Here is a 20,944-nt window from a genome sequence, read left to right as displayed (position 1 = left end):
AGCTCCGTGTCACTAGGGGCAACCAGTACTTAGTACAGAGCCACTTCAGCAAACTGGTCTCCAGTGCCCTACTTTTTACACTCCTGATGCTGATCTGGGTATGACCTCTGCCTCCTGAGCCTACACAATCTCATCTAGACCTTGAGGAAAATGTACCAGCCTGTAAAAAAAAAACAACAACTACCCATCCCAGAATCCCCTGCCCCATCCGTCTCCCTGCTGTCACCTGAAACAGGAGCCCATGGTAAGGTGACCCCCCACAGGCCATGTCACTTTGTGAAAACCTCCCCTCAACCATCTGGCACTGGGATAATGAAGCACGATGCAGGTGAGCGTTGGTGCAGAGAGAGAAAGAGTCTAGATAATTTGTCCTCGAGCATGCAGCCTCACTGTAACCTACCGACGACCCCTTGTTGAAAATGGGCCATTCTTTGCATCCATTATATTGTCCTTGAGAATGAGAAATTTCAGGCATGACAATCAATACAATAGAGACGAAAGGAATGAAATTCTCTTCGGAAGTGGGAGCTGCAGCGACACAGTGGGTACCATTGTGCCATAAACTTTTCCCCCCAAAATGGTTTCATGCCTCCGTAGCTGCTGCCTCTGCAGCTATGACCACAACAGGCAACAATGAGACATGAGAAACGCACACACTGTTAAAGTTGATTGATATTCTATGATGCAGATATAAACAGCATGTGACTGCTGGGTTTTTTAGATTTTTCTTTTGTGTCGTGTTCTGTGTATAGTTAAGAAAGCGCTGGAGCTGAAATGTGCCATGGAAGCATGTCAATATCTTCCAGATAATGAAACAGAACTGAGATTTCTCCATCCCACAACCGCCCTGGTTGGGAAGCACTACTGCAGACAGGTAGGACAAATAAAAAACGAAATAATTTCTGCTACTCACAATTACTTTTCCTTTTTTTATTGTAAAATATAAGACAGTTTTACTTCTTCAAGCCTCTAAAAACCTTTTAAAAAGAAACAATCTGTGATGGGAACATCACTCTGGTTGAACTGCATGCAATTTAAAGACAAGGAGTCACAAAGAGATATTACATTGCTTTACATTTCAAGAAACTTCTCTCCTGTTTTGTCGAGCGTCAGATGAGACGATCAATACCAATATTTGATAAAACCAGGAATGGTAACTCAGCTAGCAGTCGGTACCGCATTATGTGCCTGACATAATCTGTGTCAATGCAACAATCTGTATAATCTTCATGTGTAATCGGATATATTCCCTGAATGCTACAGTATTTCACTTTGCTGAATAACCACGTGACAATTTGTTTGCTTTAATTTCACATTTTTATTTAAAGTCCTATCTCCAAAGAAATATCCCCACAAAATGACAGCTGTTGTCATATTATATGTAATAATATAAAGCCAGTTTCCCACCTGGGAAGAATCAAAGTTTAGTACCACCGTTTTTCTTTCATTAGTAGTAATCGTTTAGTACTACTACCATTTACATTTTTTGGGGGGCTGAATATATAAAAAACATGAAAATAAATAATTTAATACAAAGTCTCCAGTCAAACATGCAAAAAAAGTGACAAATCAAATAGCCAACTGTAACTATGCACAATAAGACAGGATGTTTAATAACGTGTCCTAGTTTAAGTTGTTGGGTTACCATCAGGAAAAACTAAATGGAAACGACAAAGACAAGGTAAAGTCAAATAAACGGGCTGGAAGCAACAATGAACATGAACCAGCGTGATGTGGACCGCTAATATTATCTAGGGACTGAAATGAAGCATTAATTATACTGTAATTCAATGTGGGTTGATGGAGGTGGCCAGCAAGTAACACTGGTGGACTCAAATCTGAAAGCCATGCATGTTACAAGAAAACAGAGGACTTTCTGTTGGTGATCACTTTCTCTGACCCTTTAAAAAAAAGTGTATTTTACAAACAAAAATCTTTTATACAAACCCACTGTATCCAGGGAACAATGTTGGTCAAAACAACGCTTATTTATGAGATACTTAAAACTCAACATTATATAAGTTGTTTATAAATGTATGTTGTACGTCTTCCAAGTCTTGAATATGAAGTTGGTATGTTTCCTTCGCATTTAGTGCAGGCGGGTAAAATGAACCAGAGCAGTGAAACACTTAGGTTCACGTGTTTTGATTGACCTTTTCTTTATAAGCAAGGGAAAAATGTTGGATTATCCATCGCCAGTGTCCTGAGCTCCTCACAATAACAGAACGTTTCACAGAAGAGATGTAACTCGGCATGTGCTGCGGAACCAGGTGAAGCTGCTCAGGTGTTAAATAGATATTCCCTACAGGACTGACTGTACATAAGTGGGCGCTACTGTGAAAACTGTTAACCAGAAGAGATGCAGATTCACAGTGTAGAAGCAGAGGAATTATTATGGTATGAGGAAAAGAAAGAGGTTGTGCTGCATAAAAAGAAACACCAGTCTGTACAAGGTCGAGGCACTTTCAAAGCAGCGTGCACATACTATAAAGGGCAATGCGCGCACACCCACCCAAACACACACACCGTCAGTCTTTTCTTTTTTTCCTATACTGAACGGGGATGAAGACACACGCAAGTCTGCTGCAGCAGGTGTTTCAGCCAGAGTCCATGCTGAACAGCTCGATGCCATGCGGGCTCCAGTGGAGGCCGACTCCAGAGTTGAAGATCAGGGACCAGACGTAGGGGATGAAGAAGTCTTCCGGCTGGTCTTCCTCCACGTACTTAAACTTGAGCTCCGGAAACTTCTATTTCACACAAAAAGAGAAGAGATACAAAGAAAATTAGTTGCGAAAAAAAGTAGGACGCACAACCGAGATAGTCCAGTGTTTCGTTCAGTACAATTGAGGAAATTTAATAAAGAAACATTTGGAATATACAAAATGCAGGGAAACCCATCTGCATTAATATGTTTTCCTGCCGTTGCTGGAAACATCACATCACGTCGTGTTCATGCTATCAAGAAGAGATAAAAAGAAAAAAGAAACTCCTCAGCATTGGAGTGTAATACTAAAGCTCAAGGACTTCAAACGTACACAAATCAGCTGCATATATATTCCTGAATAGCTGCAGATCAGTGATAGCTCTGTGAATGGTACTCATGATGAGTCTATCTGCTAAAGCAAAACATTAAATAAGCACCTGCTCCACTTGAACATGGTGACAAACATTGTATCTTCTCTTGAACCATTGCCAGATAAAAAGGTAAATTGGCCCATTCACTTTAACCATCTACCAGGATTGTGTACTTGCACATATTTGATTGGCGACTACCCGTGGACGACGTTGCATTGAGTTGTGACAGAAGTTGAGCAGGGTTTGACTTTTGGTGCTGGACAACCCCGTATTGTTTTTATGTAATTCCTGCAGAATCTCTTTGAAATCTCTTGGAACCACCTCCTGCTCAACGCGGGGAAGACCAGGGAGCTGGTGGTGGACTTCAGGAGGCACCATCACCAGTGAACGTCCTGGGTACGGACATTGAGATTGTAAAATCTTACAAGTACCTGGTCAATAAACTGGACTGGTCAGATAACTCTGCTGCTCTGTTCAAGAAGGGACAGAGCAGCTTTATCTGCTAAGGAGACTGAGGTCATTTGGAGTGCAGGGGGAACTCCTTAAGACCTTCTTTGATACTGTGGTGGCATCAGCTATTTTTGATGGAGTAGTCTGCTGGGGCAGCAGCATCTCTGCTGACAGGAAGAGACTGAACAGACTGGTGAAGAAGGCCAGCTCTGTCCTTGGGAGCCTGCTGGACACTGTGGAGGTGGTGGGAGACAGGAGAATCACAGCCAAGCTGTCATCTCTACTGGGCAACATGTCCCACCCCCTCCAGGACACTTTGTCCGCACTGTGCAGCTCCTTCAGTGACAGGCTGCTTCACCCGCAGTGTCTCACGGAGAGATACCGTAGGTCCTTTCTTCCTGCAGCGGTCAGACTTTATAATCATCACGACCCCTGGTACACCACCACACCAAGAAAAGTCTATTCCAACACTGTGTCCAATTATCAATGCCTGTGCAATATTCTCTTTTTATAACTTTTGCAATTACACTGTCATGTACTGTACTTATATTATATTACTGTTACTGTATTTTTACTCTAATCTAACTCTCTTTGCTGTAACAATGTAAATTTCCCCATTGTGGGACAATTAAAGATTTCTGATTCTGATTCTGAAATGAAGCTTTTCACACAGTGCTATTGTTGTTCTAAACACGGCTCGAGACGTCAACACCACCAAGAAACTGCCTTCCACCATATTGGAAAGTGCTGATGAAAGACATTTGTAAAGTGCTGTGACCAACGCAGTGACATATCTGCTGCTATACAGAAAAGTTAACTTGTTCAGGCCTCTCAAGAATCACTCTTCATCAGGTACAGTAGCCGGCTGGCAGATGTAATTCCATCTGTCTGTCACGTACAATTGCTTACAGCTGCCTGCGGGACAGGTATCACTCTGTGGTCCGACCACTGACCTCTTGGAGGGCTGACTAATGTGCTAACGTCACCTCAAGATCCCGGCACGCGACTGGATATCGACAGCTACAGTGCGACTGTCACTCATGAAACTACCAAAATAAACCTTAATACACAACAAGTAAATACATCAAGAACAAGCAAAAGACAATTTAATAAACTGAAACCAAACATAGTGGTGTAACTTTACAGTCTGTCAGCCATCATGACCTTATTGTTTAGACCCGTGGAGAAGTGCTGAGTAACCTGATTACTTGGTAATAGCCATTTGACTCTCCACGCTGCAGCTTGTCATGACATGGCTTGTTAATGGACAAAACACTCACTGAGCCAGACAGGGAGAGGTCATCAAGTTCATACTGCAGGGCTTCAGTGTTGATTATGTCCGAGGCTAATCCAGCGGGAACAAAGAGACAACAAACATGTGTCAATGTGGACTGTACCATGTTGTGCATACATATTATGTTGTATATGAACTTTAGAGCTGAAACGATCGGTCGATTACACACAGTTCCAGCTTCTCAAATTGGGCAGACTTAATTGTTTGTTATGTCCTCTATGATAGTAAATTAAACAGCTTTAGGTGTTGGGCTGCTGGTCACACAAAACAAACAGTTTAAATAACACTTGGGCTCTAGGGAACTGTGATAGACTCGATATAAGGTCATTCGATAATTTTGCCTATAAATTGTATAATAAGAATATAGTGGGAAATGGCCATTTTTAATTCAAGAACAAAAAGCCAAAGGTCACCTCTTCTTAATGTCTCTTTTTATTCGACAAACAGTCCAAAACCCCAAAGATTTTCAGTTTACAATTATACAAAATGGCAGAAAATCCTCACATTAGAGGCCAGACGAATTAACAATTTTGCTCGAAAAGCAAATACCGCGATTGATTGACTGATCATTGCAGCTCTATTTGACACAATCTACTTTTTTTGTTTTGAAAGATATAGAGCTCTTCTCTGAAGGGTCTGCATAAGAAATACAGGATGTTCATGTCCTTTTCCAAACCTACTTGAAGCCAACACAAACCCCCCTAACAGCAGGTAGGCAGCAAAATAAGAGCATCAATAATAAAAGGGTACCTCATTATATCCTCCCGTCTACACGCATGTACAGTAATCAGTCGGCGCTGACAGACAGATGCTGAGGCCCTTTATGTGGCGGTCCCAGTCCGGTCTATTGAGTCCTGGCTGGCTCTATTCACAGCCTCACTATCGGTATCATAATGACACAGACAGAGGGACTACGGGGTCACAGGCCATATGCCAGGCTGAGGCTGCTGAGGCCAGACCACACACACCATCGCCATTGTGATGGCTAGACACAATGCAGGAGCTGTATTATCTGGATGGTATTTGTGTGTAGGTGACTGTCTCGTAGGCAAGCTTACCAACTCATCAAATGTTTATATGGCACTGATGGTGACAGTTCCTCAACCCGGGCTAGCACAGATGTTGTATAGTATAGTAATATATTAATTTTCAGAATTTTATATTTATCCAGTTTGTTGACTGCATCACAAAAAAAAACTAAAACAGGAGGCAGTTGAGCCGATTAATGTCCTGCCATAATCATCTCGATAAAACATAAATACTTATGCTAATTACATCATTAAGATAATTAAAGCATGAAATCAAGAAAGACTGCTACGTCAACAAACACATGTGTGGTATTAACATTTTTGTATTTTAAAGCGTTAAGGAATCAAAAGTTTCCCTCATTATTTTTGGAAATATATGAAAACATGCACTACGCAGATCATCTATTTACGGAACATGTGGTGTAAGCAGTAACACAACTATAGAAAGACATAGAGCCACTGTGGCGATGGAAGCAGCAGGACATCAAAATAATAATATTTCAGGCTTTATGTTCTTTCAAATCAAGACTGGATTACAACTGAATAGGAGGAACACTTCATCATGGCAGGAACAAGTGAAACAAATCAGAGCTCGACTATAAGCACACAAATGATCTTTTCTCAGCCACTGCTGTGTATAAAGCGACTGAGTTCTAGAAAAGCGCTATAGATATTAAATTTATTATTATTATTATTATTATTATTATTATTATTATTATTATTATACTAGAATGCTTTGTGCCTTTGCATTAGCAAACATGCACTCTGAAAAATGTGTCCTAAAAATACCAGCACTTCATACAAACATTTACTACTGAATACTATTTTGCTAAAGCTTAAGAAAACTGCAAACAAAAGACCAAAATGCTGCTAAAGCTGGACCATAAAGCTATTGATGATGTTTTCTTACAGGAGAAGATTGATACCTGTACGTTGAGTATGAAGCTACAGCCGGCGGCCAGTTAGCTTAGCTTAGCATAAAGACTGGAGACGAGGGGGAAACAGCGTGGCTCTGTCCAAAAGGTAACAAAATCTTCCTAGCAGCTCAATTTATTAACTATATCACGTCTCCCAGTTTATCAAAAGGTACCACATAAACCCTTTAAAATCACAAATTGTTGTTTATACATGGTTTTATGTACAACCAGAACCAGACTACCGGTTTCCCAGTGTCTCCAGGGTAAGCTAAGCGGCGCTAAGCAATGCCACCTTGATATTACCGTACCGATGTGAGAGGGATGTTGATCTTTTCATCTAACTCTAAGCAAAAAAAATAAGCATATTTCCCAAAACGTCAATTGATTTAACGATAAAAGGTGTCAGTGTGGGTCAGTAAAGCAGGCAGTGCATAACATCCCCAGCTGTCAAGAGACTGAAAGGTAAGTGAAAATGATGCACCCTGTGCCTCTAAAACACACATCTTGTATCCAAATGAGAGTTCAACAAAGTGCTGACTGGGGAAGAAATTATGAAGGGCAGTATTATACAGTCGTCCCAGGCACACACCAGAACATTTTCACTAGATACTGAGCACAAAATGAGGGGAAACAAAGATAATTTAATCACAATGGCCAACATTTTTCCTCCTACTTCTATATTGGACAGATCCACAAAGGGATTTGGTGCAACTGGAAGTCTTGGATATCACTAAATGCCTCACGGAATCAAATCAGAGCATCTATCATCTTTAATATTATCTCTGTCCCTTATTCTGTCTATGGCTTCCTCTCTGTACATATCTGCTCTGGCTCCGTAGCCTTCTCTCCCTCCTCCCCTCCTTTGTTTTGTTCTGTCTGGCAGCTGTCTGGACCCACTTGGCCCGGGCTCATATCAGTTAGTTATGGGTCCTGGTGGGTCAGGCACTCGCCCCTGAACACAGACTGACTGGCTGGCCTCATATCTTCACTCAGGACTCTGTGTTCCCTTCCCGCCTCTGCGCTGTCAGAGCTCGGTCAGACAGAGAAGAATGCGGCTAGGGAGCAAATATGAACACGAACGAACACACACACACAGACACACACACACACAGGTTATATTTCAAAATGAGAAATATTAACACTCTGGATTTCAGGCCGTTTCATACGGTGGGGATACAGAAAGTCTACCCTAATATTTTCAGATAGGTTTGTTAAAACTGCATTGTCCTAATTTTCTGTCATTGAAATATTTACAATATATATAAGAATATATATAATACAGTATTATATAATATAATCCAACATAGTGGCGTGGAAAAATCCGCAGGTTCCAGCTTCTCAAATGAGAAAATGTTGCTTTTCTCGGTTTTCTAAGAATGTAAAATTGTGTTACTATGAGTTCTGAATGGTTGGCCCACCACTTTGGCCCAGACTTTAATATGTCAACAATTATAGGATTGATTGCCATGAAATTTGGTTCATGTCCCGTTCACAACGATTTGTAATGATGTGGTGATCCTCTGACTTTTCCTCTTACGCCATCACCGGGTTCAAATGTGTCCAATACTTTGGTTTATGAGAGAAAATACTTTAAAAACTAGAGACATTTATTTCAGCTCAGCTGTACTTTGTGTTAAATGCCATTAAGATAAAGTTAATTCTAAACATTGTAACTCAGAATGATAGCATTGTCATTGTGCGCATGTGAGCATGCTGACATTTAGCTCAAACCACAGAGCTGCTAGCATGGCTGTAGACTCTTAGGCTTGTTAACATTTTATTTTTTAAAACATTTTATAGACAAAAGATTAATTGGTTTGTATTTAAATAGTTGCAGCACTAATGTGATGAAATGTTAATGCAACAACTGAACAACATTCTGAAATCATGCGCAAGTATTGAGGATAGATAGGAGCAAAGTTTATGGTGAAACAAGCAACAAGCCAGTAACTAATTCTACAGTCACCACATTGTTATTACTACAGGAAGCTGTTCACCCTCATTGTTGTGTCAGAGGTTTGGTAAACCCAGGACTAAAGATCAGGTATTAAGACAGGTTGGATTACACACCCAATTTTCTGAAGTGACTCCATTGTTCTGACTTCAGAGTGAAAAAATGCGTATACCCTGTCTCGTCGATGTGTGGGAAAGTAGCGCTGACCAGCCATCAGACCTACAAAGGGCCAGGTACAGAGCAACAGCTGGTAAGCCCCCACCCCCCTCCGTCTCGTCCTGAGGAGCCAGAGAGTCTGTAGGCTATCACTGCTCAATAAGGCAGATTTCAGCTGGTCAGGCTAAACAACACATTCCACAGGCACTGCCCATGAGAGCCACTCAGCCTCACACACCCTGAAACAACACACACATACACAAAGAATGAGAGAGAGGCGGTTGAGTGACGAGGCGCTGAGGGTCATCTCTGGGGTATTAACCACCTTCTTTATAACCTTTTCTTTCAGTTGGGACCTCATTTGCATGTCTATGTATTTGTGTAAATGCTTTAAGATCCTTTAAGTAAATAGACTTTGTTTGTCGTCTAGTCCTTAGTCTCTCAACTAAAATAACATGGTTCTGTCAGTAACATCTGAAGAAAACTATTTACTTTACAACTGCCAGATCTTCCCAACAAACGGATTACCAGGCAGCAAAGAGTCGTGTTCACACTAAGGGGGATAAATGTGAAAATGCGTAAATGACTTGCGTCTGCACTAGAACTTACGGGTCCGATCTGATCTTCCGATCTTGACACATAACGACACTGGCCATCATCTGGTGAAGTGTGGGCCTTTCTGCATAGTTTTGATTCTTTTGTCAGACAACTAAAAGGTTAAGTAGTTTGTTCTAACACCATGAATGTTACCCTTTGACGGAAGCTCAGAGCACGTCCACAGTAAGGCGGCTCATTTTGTAAACGTGTCTTTTCCTCTCCATTTCGGCCCCATGTTCGGACGAAAATTACGTTTTTGTATAAACCTTAAAATGCTGACTTGGCTATTATCTGTGTACAGGGGGAACAGGGCTTTTGCAAAAACAATGCCGTAAACTGCACAGCGAGTGCCAGGGGTCATGTGGCAGTGAAGTTAAGAAGGATTTTCTGTCACCTCTAACTTCCTTTGTGATTGATCATTTTTAAATGTCAATACAGCCGAGTACACAGTACAGCTGTTGTCGTTGACCTGCATGGCTTCATCATGGCAGGAGCTTGAGAAGGACTGCTGTTAGCAGGTAGTAATTATGAGCAGCTGTTTTGTCTCTATTTGAAACATGATCTATTGTCTGACACAAAAGAATATATACATGTTAATGACAGAAACTATAATTTGTCTGTATTAAAAGACAGTATAGGTGATCACAGAGCTCAGGCTGTGTACAGCTGCCTCGTCACAGTCGACTGTGTGACGGCAAAGTTAAGACAACTTTATTGTCTGTAACTTTCTTTGCGATTGCCCATTTCAAATGTCGATATACGATACAGCACTTAAATTGTCTTCAACCTGTATTCAAGTCATTTTAAAACATAGGGATTTGGTCTATTTTTTAGTCCAAGAAGAGATTTTGCCATTTTTATCTTTCACTGTGGACAGAGGTAGATAATAATCGTTTTGACATGAAATGGTTTTAAATTGTAGACGGCCTGATAGAGATGTCTAAGTTATGTTGCATACTTGCCTGAATATGTTGGAATGATGTCGTTGCGTAAACTTATAAATGTGTTGACAGAATACTATCGTGTATGGACTTCATGTTTTTCATTTGAATAATTTTAGATATATTTATATTTAAGTATATGCATGCGTCCACGCTACAACGCAACACTGGCATTTTCAGACTTCTCTACTCTAAAGAATGTTCTCAGAAAGCTCTGCTTTTGGTTGTGGAGAACAGAAAGCCAAAACAGAGAGAAAGTTTCTTGAGCCAGCTTATTGTTGACATGGCTACAACTTCAGGAATTCAAATTTCAACACAGCAGATTAACCTTTTGTTAATACAACATTCATTAACATGCACTGTGCTCCTATTCAAACGGGAAAGTGACCTCAGGATAGAATACATTCATAAATAAACACAACAGGATAACATGCCTTTTGTTTTAGGGAGGAACAAACATCCTTACATGTCTTTCTTGTCAGCCCTCTCCAAACACAAACACAGCTGATTGAGACACCAATACTACTTCTCAGAGCTTTTACTGAGTAATTACCAACTTATGGATGATTCCACACGACATTAATACAACCTATGGATTTTCGTGTTGGGAGCTGGATAGCAGAATGAGCTCAGAAGATGAAGGGAAGCAAGAAGTAGAGAGACAGCTGTTTGTTTGAGCATTGGTACCATCAGGCGGCGGCGACTTCTGCCTGAGGAGACATTGCCCTGATATACTCTTCGCTTCATGTCACCCTGTAGAGCTGAAAAGCACTCAGGTGGTGGAGAGTCAACGTGAACAACACTTTTTTTTTTTAAAGAACCAAAAACTGGTACATATGGCTGCACACTCATCGACACACAGATACGTCGCAGACGCACAAATCCAAAGGAGATGATCCCCTTTAAGTCCCTTCTTATAACGGAGAGCCTTTCCCGATCTGACTTGAGTTTTAAGTTCCTTTGAACTGTCTTTGAATTATTTTACAAATGCTTTTCTTTTTCTATTCTTACTTCTTTCTACACTATATTTGTTTTTCTACACCAAATAGTTTTATCTGTTTTCTTTTAAACCTGATGATTTATGACTTTATATTTTGCCGCCACTGTGAAGCATTTTGAAACTTGGCTTTTGAAAAGTGCTCTATCAATATAGATTATTACTACTCACACACCACATACACACGTATTCCAGCTACAGCTGACAGCACGAGTATGTGCTACAGGTAAAGCCCCCTCGCTGAAGGACACGGCAGGGTTATCCACATGGCTCCATGTGTAATTCTATGGCTCTTTGGTCGATCGCTACATTAGCGCTCCAAGGAGCCGAAGGAGAGTGAGACACAGAAAGACAGAGAGAGCACGTTGACTCGTGGCCACGCACCATCCCTCTTCCACATCGGCTAGTGAGACAAATGCCTTGCAGCCAGCCGCCAAGTATAGAACATGAAACACATGATGAAACATGCAATTAAGAGCTTCTGTGCTGGTGAGGAGCTGAGTGGGGAGACCGCTGGTTACATATTTCCTCACTGAGTAATGGAGGAGCACTGAGAAGGGCGGGGGGTTAGCGAACCCGCCAGGAGTGTTGAGAGTGTTGGGTAACGAGGCGCAGTGGCAGATTTATGCCCCCCACGACCTACCCCATTCTGATGTGCCCATGACAAAGTGCACCCCATCTCCTTGAAATGCCATTTCATGTCCGCATGTAGCAGTCCAACGGATGGGCATTAATGCTAATGAGAATTGGGCTCAAGCCTTTTTGTCCCACATTCCAATAGCTCTTTGCATCTTTCTCTCGCCCCAGTCCATATGTCTCTCCCATACCTCTCGCTCTCTCTCACCTGTCCAGACAAACTAATTCCCTTTCCCTCACCTCCCCATCACCAATTCAAGCATAACTCGCAGCCCTTGACAACACATTGCAATCTCTACACATTCACCTTGATGTCCAATATGTGTCACTTCTTTTTTCTTCAGCCAGTCTTTTTTCATATTTCATTGTTCCTCATCTCCATGCTCTCCCATTTCATTTGCCCCCCTGCTGTGTGTGTGTCTGTGTGTGTGTGTGTGTGTGTGTGTGTGTGTGTGTGTGTGTGTGTGTGTGTGTGTGTGTGTGAGAGAGATTTACCTTCAGTCTGTCTGTGGGCAGGGCCTGGGCTCCTTTTATAATGACTTCCTGCACCCTCTCAACTGACAGGTCACTTCCAGCCTGCTCCAGACGCAGACTGAAGAAGCCGATCACCTGAAAGGTCACACAAGAGGAAACAGCCAATCACAAAACAGAACTAAAATTTGCCAAAAATACATTTGGTTGTCCAAAGGTAACAACATCTACCTACCAACACCTCTAAAGGTCACTAGTTAACACTTCATATCTTCTTTGTTTAATTTAATCCTAGAAATAAACCTACTTAAAACTACAACTAGTTTTAGGACACCTGATGTTATGATGGATACATTGGTATTAGCGTTTATGTTGCTTCATATGTAAAACAGAGCAGTAAACTGCAGAACCAAATGTTTATGCATAGCTGACAGAATTTGTGCTCAATTGGAAGCTTTATTTGATTTTGTATTTTCAAAGACATTTTCCATTTAAAATGAACAATTTTCTTATATTAACAATCAAAAGAAATCTAAATCTAAATCTAAATCTTTCACCATTAAACCCTGTTCCTGTTTCCTAACACACAGGATCTCATGCCATCTTGATCTCATTGAGGTTTAATATCAACTCCCAGTTCTGTCATGAAGCTCTTTCACTCTTTCTATTCCCGCTGTTCGGAGCTGTCACATTGATGTTGCAGCAGCCACACCCTATATGATGACACTGGGTGCAATATGAAGATCCAAGTTAGAACAAAGTGTCATTGTGCTATATGTAGGAGGCTTCAATCTGTAAACAGTAACGCTGGTTCACACTCCTAATGTTGTTAACTTTACATGTTGACAGGAAAACAATCTAGCTGCTTGATACGAGTCAACATTTAGCTGCTTTTGCATCAACAGCCAACAAGATGTATCCATGTGCTGTCATGTTTCCTAGCAACAGTTGGTCTGAAAATGCGTCTATACTACGCAGGGATACGGAGCTATATATATAGTATAATTTATATGACAATACTGATTGAGATGATCTTTGCAAATAAATGGATAAAACTGCATGAATTCTGCTTTAAGTGAGTGAAAACCCTCTAAACCAAATTCAAAATGCTATGAACATACGATGGGCTAATATGCCTGAAGGCTACATACTCCGAAAGTACAAACATATAGTGTTTCAGATTGTAGAGTCACCATAGGGTGAGAGCATGTTTCATCCCACTTAAAATGAACACTTCACTGCAGCTCAAATTATCTGATGCCTTCTGGGTTTAAGCCCAAACAAGAGATCAAGGAAACTGTATTTTGCATTTCCACTGCTGTGCTGGCTTCTTCCCCTGAGAAATGTTTGATATTTGATCATTAAAAAACTCTAGGTATTACTGATTCTTTTTAATGCTCCTTTTTTTGTCAAACCAACAGTGAAAAACACATCTACAGGCAATGTTTTCTCTGTGATTGCTTTAGAGAATTCAAACACACATGGGCCTACATGAGCACTTTATGTGTGTGCGTGTGTGTGTGTGTGTGTGTGTGTGTGTGTGTGTGTGTGTGTGTGTGTGTGTGTTTGTGCCTGTCTATCTAATACTAATCTCTTCATTAACTCTGAAGGCCTCCCATATGGGGTTAATTTAGAGGAGCAAAAAAGCAACCTCTCATCCTGAATCTCATGCTCACACACTCATGCACACGGATTTGCCAGCGCAGTGAAGGCTTCATAGAATAGCCTTAGGGAGACTGACTTAACTGAGGGATTCGAGATAGCATGCTTCCCTCATACTTATGGATAACAGCAAAACCCATGGCTATGTATGCAGCAACCCCCATCCCTCACACATACATGATCATACACACCAAAGCTTCCTTTCCTTCTCTATATGACAACTATGAATGACAGCTTTCTTTCACACTGTTTCTTCCCCCTCCCCAACACTCAATGAATATTTGACACATTGCCTCTCGACACAAGGGGACTGATTAATTCATCAATACTACTTAAGCTCACAGGGTTCAGTGTGCTGTACAGCCCAACTGCACACCATGTTAACGATGCAGTTCGCATATGTTCCAGCGCTGCTTGGCTTTTTGAAACTTTCCCTGCAGACTGAGAGGACATTCAGGGAAAATCTGTATAACCTTGATCTATGGAATAATTACCACAAATCAGCCATGAGGTAAAATCGCTCCCAGGCTCAAGCTTCTTCTAATTCACTTCTGATACTTGTGTAAAAAAACTTGGACTGACCGTGTCCAGGTTCTGCATGATGTCCTGGAAGGATGGGTGCGTCCTGAACTGCTCAAAGAGCTCCCTCTTGTAGAGCAGCGCGTACACCAGGTTGGGGTTGTGGTGTAGAGAGTTGCATAAGCAAGAGTTGATGATTTCCAGCATCATGCGGATCACCTCCTCAATCACATTCAGGTCCTGGGCCTGGGGGGAGAGGGAGGATGTAAAGGTTAATTGGTTTCCTACTACACTGGTTTCACTTATTATGGTCTTTTTAAATGATTGCTTCCTGATAGATTGACCAGCAGGGGGGAACGGAGAGGGGGAAGAAATGGCAGAAGGAGGGAGAGAAGGATGAAAGTTGACAGACAAGGTCTTAGGTGGGGGGCAGATAGGTGACCTTGTGAGCCACAGATCAGGTCATGTCAAAGTAGGTTTCCTCTTTGGGTGAAGTCAACCATCGGTAAGTGACAGGTGACAGTATGGGAGGAGAAAGGTGATGAAACTATGGAGAGACAGGCGGAGGACGTTGAGTGGCTGACGTGATGAGTTATTTACAAAGTTCTTCAAACCAATACAATTCAAAAATACAGATATCAAGCAGAGAAAACAACCGATCACAAGCTGAGTGCTGAGTGCGTAGTGTGTTCTCAAGAAAAGATTGCTGGAAATAATTTACTTTCATTTTTTTTTAATTCAACAAGCAATTTGTTGTATTTTAGCAGAATACTCAAAGCAGAACAGGTGAACTTTAATATCTGTTTATTTATTGCAAGTAATATCTTTTGCGGTATTCAATAAAGTTATATATACTTATATTTTCCTATCATGTAGCCCTTGTGTCTGTCCAAATATGTACAGTATATCTCAAAAGTGAGTACACCCTTTAGATTTTTGCAAATATTCTGTTATATCCTTTCAGGGGATAACATTATCCTACTGAAACTTTGATATAACTTAAAGTAGTCAGTGTGCTGCTTGAATAACAGTATAGATTTATTGTCCTTTGAAAATTACTCAGTACACAGCTGTTAATGTCTAAACAGCTGGCAACAAAAGTGAGTACACCCCATAGTGAACATGTCTAAATTGTGCCCAAAGTGTCAATATTTTGTGTGACCACCATTGTTATCTAGCACTGCTTTAACCCTCCTGGGCATGGAATTCACCAGAGCTGCACAGGTTGCTTCTGGAATCTTCTTCCACTCCTCCACGACGACATCACGGAGCGCACGGATGTTGGACACCTTGCACTCCTCCACCTTCCTCTTGAGGATGCCCCACATGTGCTCAATTGGGTTTAGGTCTGGAGACATACTTGGCCAGTCCATCACCTTAACCTTCAGCTTCTTCAGCAAGGCCGTTGTCATCTTGGAGGTGTGTTTAGGGTCATTATCATGTTGGAAAACTGCCCTACGGCCCAGTTTCCGAAGAGAGGGGATCATGCTCTGCTGCAGGATGTCACAGTATATATTGGAATTCATGTGTCCCTCAATGAAATGCAGCTCCCCAGTGCCGGCAGCACTCATGCAGCCCCAGACCATGATGCTGCCACCACCATGCTTGACTGTAGGCAAAACACATTTGTCTTGGTACTCCTCACCAGGGTGCCGCCACACACGCCGGACACCATCTGACCCAAACAGGTTTATTTTGGTCTCATCAGACCACAGGACATGGTTCCAGTAACTCATGTTCTTGGATTCATTGTCTTCAGCAAACTGTTTGCGGGCTTTCTTATGCATCGGTTTCAGAAGGGGCTTCTGTCTGGGGCGACGGCCATACAAACCGATTTGATGCAGTGTGCGGCGTATGGTCTGGGCACTGACAGGCTGACATCCCACTTCTGCAACCTCTGCAGCAATGCTGGAAGCACTCGCACGTCTATTTTTGGAAACCAACCTCTGGATATGACGCTGAGCACGTGGACTCAACTTCTTTGGTCGACCCTGGCGAGGCCTGTTCCGAGTGGAACCTGTCCTGGAAAACCGCTGTATGATCTTAGCCACTGTGCTGCAACTCATTTTCATGGTGTTGGCAATCTTCTTATAGCCAAGGCCATCTTTGTGAAGCGCAATAATCCTTTTTTTCAGCCGCTCAGAGAGTTCCTTGCCATGAGGTGCCATGTTGTCCAGCATTCAGAGAGAATTGTGCCCAAAACACCAAATTTAACAGCCCTGCTTATCATTTACACCTGAATCCTTGTAACACTAACGAGTCACATGACACCAGGGCGGGAAAACAACATCATTGGGCACAATTAGGACATGTTCACTATGGGGTGTACTCACTTTTGTTGCCAGCTGTTTAGACATTAACAGCTGTGTACTGAGTAATTTTAAATCTATAAATAAATCTATACTGTTATTCAAGCAGCACACTGACTACTTTAAGTTATATCAAAGTTTCAGTAGGATAATGTTATCCCCTGAAAGGATATAACAGAATATTTGCAAAAATCTAAAGGGTGTACTCACTTTTGAGATATACTGTATATATATATATATATATATATATATATATACACACACACACATACATATACACTATAATCACTACTTTAGTTTTAGTAGTTCCCATGAAAATGTTATTCTTATTAATATGAAAATCTAAGCGGCAAGATAAAATCTAATCAGACCATCTGCTTCACATGGGAACCTGCGGTTTAAGAATTGAAATTCTTTCATACATTGTTCGTTACTGTGCTCACAATAATGCGTCCACACAGACAGACAGACAGATAGACAGACGCCACCATGACGAGATAACGTCTCACATGGCTTTGTCCGTTGTGGCACAGAAAGGAAACAGCAGAGACTGTGGGAAAACGACTAATCTTTAAAAGAGATAAAACCACACAGGTATGAATTGGTGAATACAGTTCAACAGAAGATGTATCATTTCCCAGGGTGTGACAACTGCGGGCCAAGCTCTGCAAAATCTATCATGTAGTGATGGTATTATATAGATAAGATCCCTCGATGATGCAGCCAGTTTCCAATCTAAAAATACGAAACAATGAATAGTAATATGCTTCATCTCGATGGAAACGAACACTGCCAAATGGACGTGTGCTGTTTTTTAATTTGCCAGAAAAATAAAATAAATGATGATTTCCTTACAAGAATGAATTGCAATTGTATTTTTTAACATAAACAAACATTTTTTTATAAGAATGACTTAAAACTGCTAATTTAAAGAATTAAGACCAAGATGTGCACTGAGCAGGACACAAAATAATCCACTTGTAAAGGCTTGATTCTTTCTAAATTACCTCAAACATACTGTGTTTCGGGCCTTTCTGAACATATACCCTAATATTACATCTGTAATAAGCTAAAATTGTCCTATATATCTAATACATATTGTAAAAATAAACTCAATACAAGTACTTTAAATGCAAGCCACTGAATGGTGGATATCAAAACGATGCACTTTGCCCATTTTAACCCTAAAATACAAAGAACTTATTTGGCATACACACAGAGTGCTCTCATTAGAATGGATGGACCGCCATGTTTGAATTGATCATCAAAAGGCTTTTTATCACTGCAGACATTTTGACTTGTCATTGTACTAAGTAATGACAAGTAATTAATTAATGTTACTGATAACATTAATGATAGCTCTGTTCCACTCATGTGTCTTTCTTTTGCCTCCCTGACAATGTTGCACTTGAGGTCCTCTCACAAGTGGACATGATGTTTTCTACAAAACAAATGCAAAACAAAGTTTACGCCAACATGGCTGCCACTCTACTCTGTTAACACCTGCCTCTACGGCAAGAGTTCAGCGCAGATCCAAAGCTTTGTGGGCATCGACTTACACAGAGACTACCACTCAGCTATTACAAAAACATGCAGACTGTGCACTATTGATCATGTGACAGTAGCTCTGAATGAGACTGAAACACTAGAAAAATAAATAATATTATTATATTAATATTATAATTGTAAATTGTACATAAATACATAAAAAAACAAAATAATTACTTAATTGAGCACTCCAGACAAAACTTAAATCGCCATCTTTGCTTTACAGGAAACCTCGCCTTAGACAGTACTCATCAGCATCTTCCTCTGGCGTTACTTCCTGCCTCAATTTCAGGCTTGAAATGAGAGAAGTGTATTCCCTTGGAAGTATTGAAATGCCTGTAAAATACATTAGAATGAGGTGCTGAGCAGTTTAATCTTTAATGTGTAGATGTACAAATCAGTAAAGCTTTTTGGTTTCTTCTGCCCTAAGAGACAATTTTGATTGAAAAGAATATAAGCCTTTATGTTCTCCATAGTAAGACTTATCCTTAAGGATTAATTTTCATGACAAACATCATTGTTCTGATGGCGACCTGTTTTGACCAAGAATTTGCTAATACCAGCTAATACCAGTTTCAAAACAGCAGCTCAGCGAGACTGCAACGGCAAGCTGATTGGAAGCTAAGATTCCAACTTCAATCTGGGCTAACAATCTGTAACAGAACTGCATGTGGTAGCATTTTATATTCCATCTTCGGTGCCCTGCTTCGGAAACAAGTCCTTCTCTTATAAATAACTTTGCTTGCTGTGTGGCCTTTTTTTCTTCTTTCTTTTTTGTAGCCACACATAAGCATACGCACAAAAATGCACCTGAACACACACAATCACCCCCTGAAAGTAGCCGTGGGGCATTAGGATGATTATAAATAACTGTATTCTGTGTTGCGTTGACCATGAATCAGGCTGGCCACACAGAGGCTATAATGCACTGAATTGATTTCCACTGGCCGTCGGACGAAGGTGAGCGGCGGTGTGGCGCTTTAACAGGCAGACGTGAAGAGGCAAGTGGAAGGCAGGAGAGACGGGCTATAATGAGGATTGATAGTGCGTCTGGAAGCAGAGCCGGCTCTCTGGGTTCAACTCCACTGCCTAGCTAAACCGGCTCCACTCTGTTCTGCTGTAGCAGGCCGTAACTAGACAGAAAGCAGGGACAGATATCAGTGGAAGGAAGAGGAGGCAGAGGAAGGAAGACAGCAACAGAAGCATAAAAGAAGAGAGTAGGCGGGAGGGGGGAGTTGATGGAGAAAGTGAGCGCGAGACAAAAGGAGGAGAGGAAGGCAGAGTGGGAGTGAGGGATGCCTAGTGCGTTCGTTCTCTAGCTCTGCACCCAGCTTAATGAGATTAGCCTGGCAGGAAAAAAATGCCACACTGGGGAATTCAGGTCACATGAAAATAGGCTAGCTAGACGTCTGCCCGGCCCTGTGTGTATGTTTGTCAAGTGGATGAGATTAAGAGGTCCATGGTCTACTTGAAACCCAGACAGGATTTAAATATTTTGGCTCCTCCTCTCTCTTCCACTTCCCACTCTGTTCTCTCGCACTTGTTTTTCCCAAAAATGTATCCGCCAGACAGCCCGAAAACACCTGACATGTGTTTGTATGACTGCATGAAACCATTACAGCCTTTCCTTTCCTTCTCTGGCTCGCTCCCCTTCCTCATTTTTTCCTTCACTCCTCTCTTTTGCTCCTTCTCCTCCAGTCATGTGCTATTTTCCAGCCTGCTGCATTGTCATTTAGTCACAGCCACTCACGCCGCTATTTAATGTCTTCTCTCCACCCAGGAAAACACCGGCCTCAGACATGAGCTATATCATTAGTCTCAATGATCCTGCCCCCATTGTAGTTGTTTCACCATTTACACAAAGCTAACAGGAAGGCTGTGAATGCGTCTGTGTGTGTGTTTCCATCTGTCTGATTCAGCTGCTAATTCTTCAACATGTTTAGCACGAATGTGTTATGTCTGCAGGTATGTTTGACCTTTACTATCTGTTTGAAAATTATAGATGCAATCAGTGCCTGGGAAGGACATTGCAGACACTACACTATCTGTACGTGTGTGTGTGTCTAGCCGACCTATCATACCCATGCATGTTTTTATGCATGTTTATGTGTGTGTGGACAGGGTGTTTAGAGACACAGACATGTAAATCCCTGTAAAGTAGGAGCTGGCATCATTAAACCAATAGCTTAGTGATTCCCTGGCTGGCCCCGCTGCTCACTGCAGGCTGTTGCAGGGCAGACAAACCAGACATATTAAGAAAGAGTACCGACAAAGACAAGGGCATGGAGGTAAACACAGACAGATACACAAAGAGAGTTAATAACCACACCTAAAAGACAGATGTTTTCACAATGTCAGAATACAAAACGTTCAACAGAAATAGAAAGAAT

General features: G+C 41.4%; 1 protein-coding gene across 1 annotated transcript in view; it reads right to left on the bottom strand.

Annotated features, from left to right (window-relative positions):
* Positions 1-1,027: 1,027 nt before the first annotated feature.
* The window catches only part of dym (dymeclin), a 54,812-nt gene continuing 34,895 nt past the window's right edge, over positions 1,028-20,944 (bottom strand). The window contains exons 15-17 of the mRNA XM_029444141.1: positions 14,761-14,943; positions 12,541-12,654; positions 1,028-2,747 (exon numbers count right to left, since the gene is read on the bottom strand). Of these exons, the coding sequence (XP_029300001.1) occupies positions 2,598-2,747; positions 12,541-12,654; positions 14,761-14,943 (447 nt within the window). The 3' untranslated portion in view covers positions 1,028-2,597. The remainder of the gene's footprint in view (positions 2,748-12,540; positions 12,655-14,760; positions 14,944-20,944) is intronic.

The sequence above is a fragment of the Cottoperca gobio genome, chromosome 12 (genome assembly GCF_900634415.1).
Source record: "Cottoperca gobio chromosome 12, fCotGob3.1, whole genome shotgun sequence".
In the NCBI taxonomy this organism is placed as follows: Eukaryota; Metazoa; Chordata; class Actinopteri; order Perciformes; family Bovichtidae; genus Cottoperca; species Cottoperca gobio.
This window is presented reverse-complemented; position numbering and strand designations above follow the sequence as displayed.